The 13,660-nt window shown below is 33.3% G+C and overlaps 2 protein-coding genes across 3 annotated transcripts; both read right to left on the bottom strand.

Moving 5' to 3' along the window:
• Positions 1-469: 469 nt before the first annotated feature.
• Positions 470-6,008, bottom strand: LOC148626605 (uncharacterized). The gene is made up of 3 exons (XM_088570746.1): positions 5,877-6,008; positions 4,004-4,054; positions 470-3,459 (listed from the first exon to the last, which is right to left on the bottom strand). Exons 1-3 carry the CDS (start codon positions 5,890-5,892, stop codon positions 659-661), a joined length of 2,868 nt encoding a protein of 955 aa, XP_088426872.1. The 5' UTR covers positions 5,893-6,008; the 3' UTR covers positions 470-658.
• A 2,188-nt stretch (positions 6,009-8,196) lies between these two features.
• LOC148626606 (uncharacterized) lies at positions 8,197-12,630 on the bottom strand. Of its 2 annotated transcripts, XM_088570749.1 has the most exons (3): positions 12,510-12,630; positions 11,128-11,187; positions 8,197-10,507 (listed from the first exon to the last, which is right to left on the bottom strand). In XM_088570749.1, the coding sequence occupies exons 1-3, from the start codon at positions 12,517-12,519 to the stop codon at positions 8,304-8,306; spliced, it is 2,274 nt and encodes a 757-aa protein (XP_088426875.1). In that variant the 5' UTR covers positions 12,520-12,630; the 3' UTR covers positions 8,197-8,303. The 2 variants fall into 2 exon arrangements, with proteins under 2 accessions (XP_088426875.1, XP_088426874.1); XM_088570748.1 differs by lacking the exon at positions 12,510-12,630 and having other exon boundaries at positions 11,128-11,289.
• Positions 12,631-13,660: the final 1,030 nt, after the last annotated feature.

Raw genomic sequence — 13,660 nt, forward strand, 5'->3', positions numbered from 1 at the left:
GTTACACTTTTTATGCAATAAAATACAAGAGTACCAATCATGTAATATTGCAAATTTCGATATGTTGTACACGTGTTTCAAGGTGTAACCTCTCATCAGCAGCGATATGTTGTACACGTGTTTCAAGGAGTAACCTGTCATCAGCAGCGATATGTTGTACACGTGTTTCAAGGAGTGACTTCTCATCAGCAGCGATATGTTGTACACGTGTTTCAAGGAGTACCCTCTCTCCAACAACATTAAAAGTGTAAAGTTGCATGAAATGATTTACATCCGATTCTTATTTTCGAAACATTTAAAAAAAACCCTATCAAGGTATCTTCTTTGGCAATGTAGTGAAAAAAGAGTATCTGTTCAAAAATGTTTTCTGGTTCAACCTGTCCAATCAAACAATATCCGTAATTTGGTTTTGTTTCATTGTTTATGTTTTGTTTGTTGTCAAAATTCGTAGAATAATTAGCCAGCAAGTAAACTATAAGGTGTATAATAATAATTGATATAAATATTTTATTCTACCAGCACAATAGTTCAAAATTACAGTACAAAGAGCGATAACCATGGAAAAGCGTTTATAAATATAATACTGAAAGGATTTCATTTCGAATATTGGATAGATTGCACTGAAACTTGACACCTATGGCAACCCATCTTTCAGATATCATGGCTTGCTTGACCCTTGATCGTTTCCTTTTGATTGATCAACTGATTTATCACCCAGCTTGTCTTTTTCTTTTTCATCTTTTGATTTTTTATTTTTGCGCTTTTTCTTGCGTGATTTCCTTTTTTTGCTCTTTCGTTTCTTTTTCTTATCACGTTTCTTCTTGTCTTTCTTACTTTCTTCTATCTTTTTATTACTTTTTGAAGTTTCTTTTATATCTGCTTTTTTTTCAGGTTGTGTATTTTTTGTATTATCGGTTTTCTTTTCTGTGGCATTCTTTGGTAGTGCTATACTATCATTGCTTACAGTTGTAAGTTTGGAATCTACCGAAATATCACTGTTCTTTGAATCAATGCCACTATTTTCAACTTGCACCAAACTTTTAATTGATACTTTCTTTTGTTTTTCAGATGAAGCTTTGTTCTCATTATTGATTTTGTCATGTGTGTCAGTACTGCCGGTAGGTGTATCCAATCTGAATTGACCTTTGGTATAATCAGTCACAAGCTGGTTGCCAAATTCCTTTACAGATGAATTTTGATCAGTCGTAATTGGCCTTTTGGTCGAGTCTACCATTTCCGATACCTTAGGTTGAGGATTCGCATCTAGAACATGTTTTTTATTTGCCCTCTCTTGCTTAATTCCAAGCGCACCGGTTGTAAATATTTCCCTAATTTCCCTATCGGTAGCTGTCGGAATCCCTAAATCTATATTGACTGCTGGAATAATATCCGGCATTATATTACCGATAGGAGACTGACTTTGCGGTTCTTTTGACGTTTGTTTCGTAGATTTCTTTGAATTTTTATCATTAGTTGTTTGAGCAGGTGCATTTGTAAAGCCATCGATAAACCCTGGAATAGGTAACCCTGTTATACGATGTTCAGTTACAAGATCAGTTGGATTTGATATTATTACCTGATTAGGTGTATTGCTAGAGGGCTCTGTCGAACGAGATATGTCTACTATTATCCCGGGTTGCGCTTGTGGATGTGGATGTTGTCCAGTTAATATCGATAGCAATGAAGCTGCTTGATTATTGTGTTTTCCGTTTGCCATACGCAACGCAGGACGTGTCAATAAGTCCATAAGCAGTCCTTTAGTAAGGTCCGGTCGATTTGACTCGATATGTACCTCGACTACTCTTGAACCTTGAGGATTATCAAATGTTATAACCTCTTTTCTGAGTACTCCCGGCGTCTTTTTATTTCTTATTTGATTCTTTCGAGGCGTCTTCGTTGATATAGTTGGCATCATCATTGTGTCTGTCCTCCCTTGGCTAGTACTTGTTTTTGTTATCTCCATGGCAACTGTGGAAGATGTGAACTTATTTTGGGTTTTGCTTTTCTTTGACACCTCGGTATTGCTTCTTCCGTCATTAAATCCATTTTGACTTAATATATCGGGAGGAATAAAGAACGGAACTTCCGTAGTAGGAGGACCAAACAGCATTGCTAACTCGTCCATCGGCCTACCAGAACCTCGTTGACTAGGATCAGTAGGCGAAGGTGGACCAAGTAACAAAGATATATCTGATATAGGTTTCTCAGAAGGTACATCCTTTAATGGGTGTTCCGTTGGTACAATTGCAGGTACAGTTACAATAGTGTCTTTCACAGGTGTTTGTTGTGGGGATTTTGTTACTTTGGTATTTAAAACTGGATTCCTGATTTCAGGCTGAAAAATCATTGATCGGTTTTCTGTAGCCATCTTGTCAACTGGAAGAATTGCCCCACTTTGTTCTATAGTACCCTTATTCATTGAAGGTGTATCAGATCTAGTGATAGCTTCATCAATCATTTGCCTTTGTCTAGCGTTTGGATGCCTATTATTCTGTTGCATAGAATTCATTTGTCTTGACGTTTGGGGTGGCTGTGCTTGTTGCATAAACTGACGCATAGCTAAATTCATAAGTTGATGATTATGCATCATAAACGGATTGCCTTCCATTTCCTCACCACCCATATGAAACAGTCCAGGAAAAAAATGATCATGAGCTTGGTTAGCAAATGAATCGAATGGGTTCATCATTCCAACGTTATTCATAGTATTCATATTGTTCATTTCGTTCATATTATTCATGTTATTCATATTATGCAGATTGTTCCTATTGTTCCTATTATTCATGTTATTCATATTATTCATGTTGTTCATTTCGTTCATATTCATTCCATTCGTATCCGTCTGATGGAAATCTGAACCAAACATGCCTGAGTTCTGATTCATTTGAGGTTCGATGCTTAAACCAGGGGCGTTCTGATGAGGTTGTCTGTTGTTCATTGGATTAAAGTTGCTGTCGTGATGCGCTAGATCTTTCCCTGGTTGATTGCGTTGATGATTATGGCTGTGATGATGATGATTATGATTATGATTATGGTTAGAGCGTAAGTGATCTGGGAGCATCCCTCCTATCATTTGATTAGAAACTGATGATTGTTGATTTTGATTAAGTTGAGGTTCAGGCGCTGGCCTTGAATGATCTGGTAACATCCCAAACATCATTTGACCTAAGTCCATTGGCATCCCTGAATGTGTATTAAACATTTGTCCTTGGTTATTTTGGGCATTTGATGAAGCCCCAGTTCTTTCAGATCGAACACTTGGCTGTCTAGCCTCACTCAAAAACGGAGTGTTTGGATTTTTAAAACTTGTATCTATTACCCCACCATCTACCGGGATTATGTTTCTAGCGTTAGACACTAATGATAATGTATCCATTTGTGAAGCTCGTTTAAAAACTTCTGGGGCGACTTCTATCCGCAAAACACGTAATCGCTTTTGCTGTGCTAACACTGTTTCAACTGCAAAAAACCCAAAACAAAACACATAGCATGAATCGGTTTTACCATCAAATATAATACATTTTCAAATTGTAATTTGTACTATTTGATTTTGCTTTATGTATTTTAAAGAATGTTTCCGGTTCCGTTTTGTTCTGTTCTATTTGTTTACACTTAAAATGTTCCTTACTCGTTTTACTAGATTTTTGTTAGCGCTTGTTTGTGTCATGTTGTGTTTAATTTATTATGTTGCATGTCTTCATTATTGTATATAATTCATTTCGAACATCAGAGATCGTAGAAGTTGAATAATTATTTAATTTTACTCTTCAAAGGAGGTAGATCTAGGATAAGAGATACAACTCTTGAAATCAGCGATATGATTATATCATATTCAAATTTCACCAAAGCCTATCAAGCATATCTGAAACGGAATGAAATCAATCCAAGTTATTTTGATGCTTACGTGAGATTGATGTCAAAAGCTGAATACAAACGTTCCGATGATTTATCAGAGTTGTGTCTCTTACGCTAAGTCTACCTCCATAAAGTAAAACAAACTTACGATGGACTATTAAGGTGATAACAGTAAAGACTATGTCTTTCCAAGACTGTCCTGTAATAATAAAAGACAATACAAGAGTTATTTGTTGAATTGTTTTGTGATGTTATAGTGTTTAGTGTTTTAAAATGAAAACATCAAATGCTATTTTGTTTATTTGTAGTTAAACATGTTAATCGGAAATAATCTAGCATAGTAAAAGCTCTCGGAATCCGTGTAAACATTTGACTTATTCCCCTTTGTATACTGAACTGCAAATCAGAAATTTATTTATCCAGCAGTGTAAAACAGGTTTGAAACTCCACAATTGATTAAAGCAAATACTGATTTGTCTTGTTAAAAATGCACAATTTAAAAGTTATAATAATGTATTACTTGTCATAATGCTATTACACATTTAAATAATGACAAGTTGACAAAATATTGATATTTTATGATGTTCATAACTTGCATTTTGAAGGCAACTGTTTTTGCTTTGATAAAACTAATTTGTACAAGCCAAATTTTATTTGCCGGTCACGTGCGCACTGAGCTGTACGTTACGTAGAATGTTTACTTGTGACTAAATACATATAATATAAATGATTTGTATGATATATGCATCGCGTAATTATGATGTTAAAGATACGTAATACTTGAAGATATACCTCTCGAATATTAGTTTTTCTAATCGCAATAACTTAGTTATGTAGAATATATTTAATTTATCAGAAAATTCCGGATAGAAAATGTGCCCTACTATGTACTACTTGCCCTTCTGTCATGATAAAGCAATGACTATTTAGTTCATGAAGAAGCATTATAAAGAATTATATCTTATATCTTAGTATATCTTTGCAATGTTTAATAGATCGAACGGAGTAATCTACAGTTGAAGCACATTTTGTAAAACATATTGTTATTCTTTACAAATTTCATATGATTTATGATTTTACGTGTTAGCTCAATGTTAAAAAAACTTATTCAATTATTAGCAAAGGTTTTTAGATGCTTGCTATAGACAGTGTATGTGACTTTAATCAATCTTGCTCGTCTAAGAAAAAAAAGGTAAGTTCAAGTAACGCATGGTCTTTTGTCATGTATATCACTAATAATGTGTACAGAGCATTATTATAAAGAGTTTTAATCAACAGTGTCTAAGCCGAAAAATAAATTATGTTCAATTGCTTCAATAAGTTAATTAGTTAAGTACATAGTAATTTGATTGATATACGTTGTAGCAGAATCTTTGAGAAATATTTTTTAATAGTTTAATTAAATGCCAAGTTGGTGTTTTAACGTTTCAGCCATTTTACACAGAGGACAAACTATTTGTTCATTCAGACTTTAAGCTAGTTGCCATTTTAGTATGATAAAGCGTGATGTTTATTGTAAAATCATTATCCTACTAATAGTAACAACATCAGATATACAAAAAAGAATATTTAGTTCGTGAACTAAAGCCATAGTTAATCGTTTTATTGGTATATATACGTGAAAGAATAATCAAGGGAACCAATGTTATAGCGGTAATTAGATGAATGTAATCCAGGGACTAAGACCAGACATGGAAAACAGACATACATAACAAAGAACATGAAGTAATTAAAATCAAACATACAAAGTAACAAAAGCAAATGAGCAACTCGGACTCAAATAAAAACTGGGAGCACGGACCAGGTGCACCGGTAGAGTAAGCGTCCTCTGCTTTTCTAGCAACTACTTTATGTATATCGTACTTAAACTTTCCACAAAGGTTCAATACGCTTTGTGTATATGAATTTTAAATAACTTTCACAGAATTACACGTAGCTTTACTTACAATTTTGCCGTTGTGGTTTTCTAAACATGTCGTTCAAAGAAATACATGTATGAAAATAATTAGTCTACAACTTACCTTTCCAATTTCCCATTTTTTTTCCAGAATTTTGAGGTTATGCAAAAAAGAAATTTCACAAATTTTACGAGTTTAAAATTGATATCATAATCCCTGAAAACTACAATTCAGCATTGGAATTTCTTATATCACGTCATTATGAATCCAATATAAAAACACTGAATGACTGAAACAATTAGGACCGTCTCTTTTATTAATTTGGCTACTAATTATGCATAAATTGGAGGAAGTGGGGACATAATTTAAGCAATTGACGGGTCATTAATTCAGTTGATAGTTTTTAGATTGTCAAACTACAAGACAGTTTGATTCGTGACATTATTTTTACCTCTGCATGTCTTTATTACTAAGAAATATAACAAGATATGTACATTAGACCAGACCACTACGTTACAATAATTACACTATTTACTGGTTATATACAAACAACTTTTTGTTGTTTATCATTTGATTGGCTGGTTTATTTCCGAGATATTGCGAAAAATTATTCATTTGTTGTTAAAGTTCACACGAACATATTGAAGCTTTTTTGAAATAGATATTCTTCCAATTACTGTGCTTTGGTTTTTTTTTGGTTGTTTGTTTGTTTGTTTGTTTTTTTTTTTGATTTTTTTTTGTTTTTGTTTTGTTTTTGGTATCGCGAATTGGGCATATAATATACATTGTTGATATCAAATCTGCAAATTTTGAAATATTTTGATTTAATTTGGTGTTTTTTAATAAAGAAATCAGATAACAAAACTGAAAATCAACGCGTTAAAACATTTAATTGCATGCATTTACAAGGAGTATGTTTTATCTTAGTTTAATTGTCTTCTACATAAAACGAGGTGGCAGACGTCGGGTCATTCACTAGATTTTGACACAGTTTTAGTAAGAAGTTATGTCCCCTTACGTGTATCACCACCTGTGCCGTCAATCTCTCTGCATTTATGAATATTTCATGAAGCTTCCTATGATTAATTCCGGTAAGACGTAGTAACATTTGTATTTTAATTGAAACAAAAGATGAACTAATTGTATTTCGTTATACAATGATATATATGATATGATGAAAAAGGGAAAAATATGCAAAAAATATTTCAAATGGATACAAATTTGTGATCATTACACTATTTTTAAAATTTGTTTTAATACATGATAGTTTAATCTTCTAAGTTTCAATTATTGTGAATTACCTTACTCATTTTAAAGCGTGTACATGGTCGTCACCAGAAATCACTTGAGAGAGACCTTCGTTGAGGCCAATCGTCGTCCATACCTCCTCGTGTGATTTCTGAATCAGCCACTGATATGTAATCGTATTTATAGAATTTATATACAAAGGACAAAGGATACAAAGGATTGTGACGATAATTTCAGGAGGGAAAATATGGAAAGTAAATTGTTGAAATCTTTAGCATCACGTTTCATGTGTATTTTAGTTCTATTAAGTTTTGTAGTATCTTTTAAACGTGGCACCTTTGACTTTTTGAACATTCCTATGCAACGTGACTTACACACATGCATTTTGTTCATTTATTGTCAGATGGTAGATATAAATGTGTAGTATATCAATCGATAGGCTCATAGTAACATCATTGACAAGTATGAGGCAACGAATTTCTTCTTTGAATACCCTAACGAAAGTCTGAAAACGACTCTTTCATTATATACAAGTACAGCTACAAAACCCATTTTTACAATAACAAAATAAAATAGAAATTTAACAATTAAAAAGAAGGCATATATAAGTTGACAAAATATAAGCATATAAGCATATTTAATTTTCCTTTAACAGAAATTCGTGAAAATTCGATAGAGTCTGTATGATTATGTGTGTCTTCAGTTGAATTGGATATAAATGTAAAATAAAACTTTCTGTTTATACATATTTTTAATGTGTAGATAATAATAATAATTCCTAGGTAAAATATCAAGATAAAATATTAAGGAAGTAGACCTAGGGTAAGGGACACAACTCTTACAAATCATTGGAATGTTTGTATTTACCATTTTACATCAATCTTATGTAAGCATCAATGTAATCTGGATTAATTTCATTCTGTTTCAAGGAAAAGCTTGAATAGCTTTGGTGAAATTGAATATAATACAAACATATCATTGATTTCAAAGGTAATGTCCCTTGCCTAGGTCTACCTCCTGAATTTATGTTATTGAAATTTAGCACTGAAACAGAACAGACAGATATAAACTATTGTACGCAGTAGTAATGATATGTTGCGGTTATTCGGTAAAGCAAACAAAATAACCTAATTATTACTTCAATTAACCAACAATATCTAATAAACATAATAATAAATTAATTAAACAAAAAACATGACAAGTCTAACAATATAATTAACTTCATTGGAATGGCACATTACAATAACAGGATTTCTTTTCTTCAATGTAATTGTTTCTAGCCTTTTTTTATTTCACGTAAGCTTATTGTCTTTGTGTTTGCGCCTTTTCTGTCCAACCTGTCTGTTGTTTTTTCTTGGCTTTTGGTTTTCCCTTTAGTTTCCGTGCTTTTCTTTGGCCCTTCTCTGCTACCTGTCTAGTGTTAATAGTTGTTGATGTTAAAACTTGCGGCTGATTTGTTTGGATGATATTAGTTTTCACATTTAAATTTTTTTGTCCAACCTTTCCTTCGTTTGGCGTTTGTAACGGTTTAATGCCTTCAGTATTGTCTAATGCTTCTAATTTCTTCACGTGCTTTTCAATTTTGGCTTGTAACCTTTCTCTCCTTCTTTGCTTCCTAAGTGCAAGTTTTTCAGAAAACATCCTATGCTTTCTCTCCTGTCGCATGACTTTTCTTACCGCCTTTCTCTGCTGTTTTACCCCTTGTCTCAGTTGTTTACGCTCAGCACGTTTGTGGTCTCTTAAAGACCTGTTCATTTGTCGTTGCTCCAACTTTCTTTGTTGTTTTTCGAGTTTCTGTTGTTTTTTGAGAATTCTTCTTTGTTGTTTTTTTAAAGACATCTTCGGAACTTCATCCAACACATTGTGTGCCATACGACCTGCTGGTAATATTTCTAGACTAACAGGTAGGTCAGTTGATGTCTTAGCACTATTTAGATTTATGATAGGATCTTGGATATTTGGAATAACTCTATGGTCTTGATGTATGCCGGTTGGACTCGCTAAATTTTCAGGTAAACCTTGAGTCATATCTTGAGTTATAAGAAAATCAATAAGTTCTGCGTGGTTAGAATTTTTCGGTGATAATAGACGCGGGTCAATATTATCAATAGTATCCGTATTTATAGCGTCTGGTAATATATTTGCGAATTGAGGTCCACTGGTTTGCTTGACATCAGATGCAAGTGTTGCTGGAACATTGTCAGGTATAACAATATGAGGTCCTCCCGGCACTGGCAAAATACTCACTCTTTTAGACGGAGTATCAGCTGCAATCCATGAACTGCTACTAACACCACGGAAGGAATGCTTTATGTCCGTCGGCATGCCTTGCATCTCTTCATTCATTGTTCCGATATTATGTATCTGCCTTTCAGGTTCCCAAACATCAACACCTGACGTCTTGACGTGGTTGGAGATTTTTCCAGTTACAGGGTCCACGAAAGATACATCAGGATTTTGTTGGAACATGTTATCTTTCTCAGATGTAATATCCGTGGGTACAGGCAAGATACTTACTCTTTTAGATGGAATACTGCCTAACTTTGAGCCATGGTGTTGATGTATGTTTTTAAACATGCTTTGGATCGATTCACTCTTTTTTCCAATACCATGTATTTGATTTCCAGGTCCCATAAGATCAGCACTATTCGCATCGATGGTATTTACTGTTTCACCAGTTACAGGATCTACTAGAGGGGTGTGTATTCCATGATCGGGACTTATCGGGTGTATAGTTTGGAATGAAATACTTGGACCCAAATCTAGAGCATGAATGCCTTGAGGGGCAACCACTTGTCCTAAATTATTTGGTTTTACGCTTTGTTGTGATATGTCTTGTCCAATCGGTTCTATATTTGGTAGTGAAATACTATGTCTTTCACCAATAGTTTTGACATGTTCTTGAGGAACAGTCTGCCAAAAATTCATTGGCTCTACGTTAAACGGTGAAGTATTTTGTCCAATATCTATTGGTCGAACACTCGGACTAGAAGTGTCTTGTCCTATATCTGTCGGCATCTCATGGCCAGGACTTATAGGTAAAATATCCCCTGATTGAATGCCATTCGGTACGATATTCTTTTGTACTGTGTCCTTGTGTTGATTACCCTTTTCTCTGCCAGTCATTGCTGGGTCCTCAATGACCTTGACACTCTCTTGTGGTATTCCAGGTCCCATAAGAGTAGATGATATAGAACTATGCATCATGTTATTTACGGAAGGAGACATCATAAGTGTGTCCCAGTTCATGAATCGGTTTGCTGGAGGTGAATATATCCGAGGAGAAGTTGGCTCACTCCATGATGGAAGCTGTAGATTTACGCTATGTGGACTATGTGAGCTGACTGTGTCTAAAGATTGAACAGAATGAATTGGTCCAGCTCCTACGTTATGAATTCCTCCTTGCTCAAAAGGCTGTACGTTCGGCAAACTTTGGCCACTATGAAAGCTTTGGCTCGAAATATCGACATTAGGTCCAGAAAAGTCCAAGGATTGTACATGTTGACCTAAAATAATAGTAATAATGAAAAAACAAGAATAATATAAATTTCTGTATATACTACAATACTATTATTTCACATGTCATTACAGGTATAAATTATTTGCTATAAAAAACAAGATAGTAACCAAATACACAGATTTACTAAGTGTGATGGTAAAATTGTTCCTCTAGAAAGCTAAATTTATAATGTAGGTCATTCCTTTTAAAATATTTAAAATATGCCCCCTCTTTAATGATAATTAGACATGAATATTCCACTTCAGGTATTGTTATGTTTACTTTTTTGTGTTTGCCTTTGTTGGTTTGTTAAGAAACTTCAAATGCATTGTCTGAGCCATCGATTTAAAAATCTCTGACGTACATACGTTTTGTATGATATAAAAATTACATTGGAACCCAAATTTCAGTGGAAAAAAATTATGTTGTGCCACCATTATCATAAGTTTTGCCTGATTTCTACATGACGACTCTCATATTGCAGTCAATATAAGTAAATATAACGAACATTGTGTGCCCGATTGGGCACCTCGTCGTTATAGTCGATATACGGTAGAGTTTTCGTGTTGTCAAGTTACTCTATGGTGGATCTTTTTTATTTACTCCCAAGAAAATTATGGTACTTACCATTTATTTCACGAAATATTCCACATATCACGAGGGTAACAGTAAATATCAGTCTAAAACCTAGAATTAAAACAGTTTTTTGATTACTATCTGTCATTATATTGTCGAGGTTTAACCGATATTTAAACTATGTAATTATTATGAGCTAAATGAGTTAAAATGAAAACTTGTGGTTCTATTTTATCTTTTAAAAACATTAGCTGTATTATTTTTTACGTTTTAGTTTTCACAAGTCTATTATCATTTGCAAAGCGTTTTAATATCTACTTGTAATAAGGTTATAACAAAACAAATGTATAGATCATGTACTGCTAATTATGTAATGGGTGTAGATGTTTACGATAAAGACAAATGTAAACTATTAATGGACTACTCAATCACCACCAAGACTACAAACTTGTCACTTGTTTACTGCATTGTTTTGACGATCTGTCATTGATAGGAAAAAAATGCAACGTGTGTCATTTTAACATCATCGGATTTATGTGGCTAGGATTGAAGCTAAACAAGCATGACCGGGAGCCATTGTAAAAAAATCATCAAAAAATTAACTTATTTTTCTATTACAAGAAATGGGTTCAATTGAAGAATTTTTGTATATGAGATACTTTATTATTTGACCATTAAACTATTTCCGTAATTTGCACGCAAGTCGTGCTTGCAGAGGTTGAACAGTTCAAATAATGTCATGGTATCCAATTCATAATTTTTTATACATTACTTTTACAATCCGGTACATGAATTTTGTATTCGGTAAGAAATTGAATCCAATTATTAAAGTCATACGTTATAGTAAAACTATTTTACTTGTCAGGAAACATCCCAGTTACATGAAGTTAAAATAATGCATTCTATACTAAAATGCTTCAAGATCGAGTAAATCATCTTTTGACTAAAAATTCTTTTATAATATTGAACACGCAACGACCTTTAATACCTTAAGGTACAAAAATGACATGTACATGCAATTTAACATCTTTTACTTGTCAAAAATCAGCACCCCAAGACATGAAATGTTCACGACCCTCGGAAGTTAATTTAATGCATTATAGTATGCATCCACAAATTAGTCGTTTTAATCGAACAAGTTTTAATTCTTGAAATAAGATATGTAACTTAATTATTCATTTATGCATAATTAATTGATCGTTTGTGAAAGGATATTGCATTTTATCAAACGCTACTTGGTATAAATGTCAATGGGTTCTTAATTGATACCAGGGTTCGGTTGCGCCCTATTTTCAAATTTCCTGTCTTTAGTTTAAGGGGATTTTTCGTGTTTTTTTTTTCGTATCCCATTATCACCCATGAAGAATATGACGCTTCAACCTTTACGTAACATAAAATATGACAGCTTCAATATTAGCATTATTCTAACTCACCTTGCTTCATAACGCTTTACTCCAATTTTACAACTGCTATTTCAACATCTATTTCTTATTTTATACAAATATAAGCACAATACATAAAACAGGGAAACGACGTCTTCCCAGTGACGTCAACAAATGTCAAAAATCTACTATAGTCACCTGTACACTGTATATGGTGTTGTATGCTCATTGGTTAATTGAGATTGATAACATAAATTGGGACTTTTGACCTAAAGTGCATATCATCATTCGTGTAATTTTATTTCCATTCAAAAACCTCTTACCACCACAAATGTAAAATATATACACATTAAACGATGTCTGGCTGTAATAATTTTGACCGAGATGGCTTTTGATACTTTCTTATTCAAGTGTTGGTTCTAGCCAAATATTTGTGTATTTTCATATGTTCAGAGATGACCACTGTACTACTAAAATTTGGTTTAGCATTCCATGAATATGATTTTGAATATCTTTTGACAAAAAATAGAAATGATCTCAGGGTAGGAATCCACAAATTTCCGAAATTTGGGATCCAGAAAAAAGAGATGTTCTAGTCTCATTTGCTTATTTTTGCCCAAATTTTGCATTAAGTTAAAATAAATTTACGACAAAGGAAGGAGGGGTTCCGATTTCTGGAACTTTGCTACGATACCCAAGTACAAATAAAAAATGCCTTAACTTCTTACAATCGTCATTTGAAAAACAATCAAAATACTAAAAAGAATATTGTAATAGAAACTCAATGATATTACATGATACTCAAAAGGAAAAAAAACTGATTCGTAAATATATGAATTATAGATGAAAAAGTGAGGAAAATATGCCACCTTCTGCTCTTTAACGCACTGATTAGGTTGAACATAGGGTAGACAAAGAAAAGTTGTTGATTGTCCATTAAAATAAGCTGTTATAGTTGTTCGACATTTTATATTTGGATAATATATGGCATTAAAATTTCAACTGGTGCAACTAAGTTGAACGGCATCTTACAACAATCGATCACATTGTCAAAAGAACTCATGATGGTGATGGTATGAAATTTGTAGCAATGAGCTAGACTTAATAGGTATTTTGCAAAGGGTGCATAAGTCAAGTGGTTAGCAAATCATTGCAGTGAAAAAAAAAATACAAAATTGTGACAAAAAATCATTGTCCAACTC

Source organism: Perna viridis, chromosome 2 (genome assembly GCF_037379345.1).
Source record: "Perna viridis isolate PV_CMFRI_1.1 ecotype Kerala chromosome 2, ASM3737934v1, whole genome shotgun sequence".
Lineage (NCBI taxonomy): Eukaryota > Metazoa > Mollusca > Bivalvia > Mytilida > Mytilidae > Perna > Perna viridis.

Coding starts and splice junctions, on each gene's coding strand:
- LOC148626605 (XM_088570746.1), bottom strand. Junction 3,460..4,003: donor TATCACCTTAATAGTCCATC/GTAAGTTTGTTT, acceptor GGTTTTTTGCAG/TTGAAACAGTGTTAGCACAG.
- LOC148626606 (XM_088570748.1), bottom strand. CDS start 11,224: ATGACAGATAGTAATCAAAAAACTGTTTTAATTCTAGGTTTTAGACTG. Junction 10,508..11,127: donor AATATTTCGTGAAATAAATG/GTAAGTACCATA, acceptor CTATTATTTTAG/GTCAACATGTACAATCCTTG.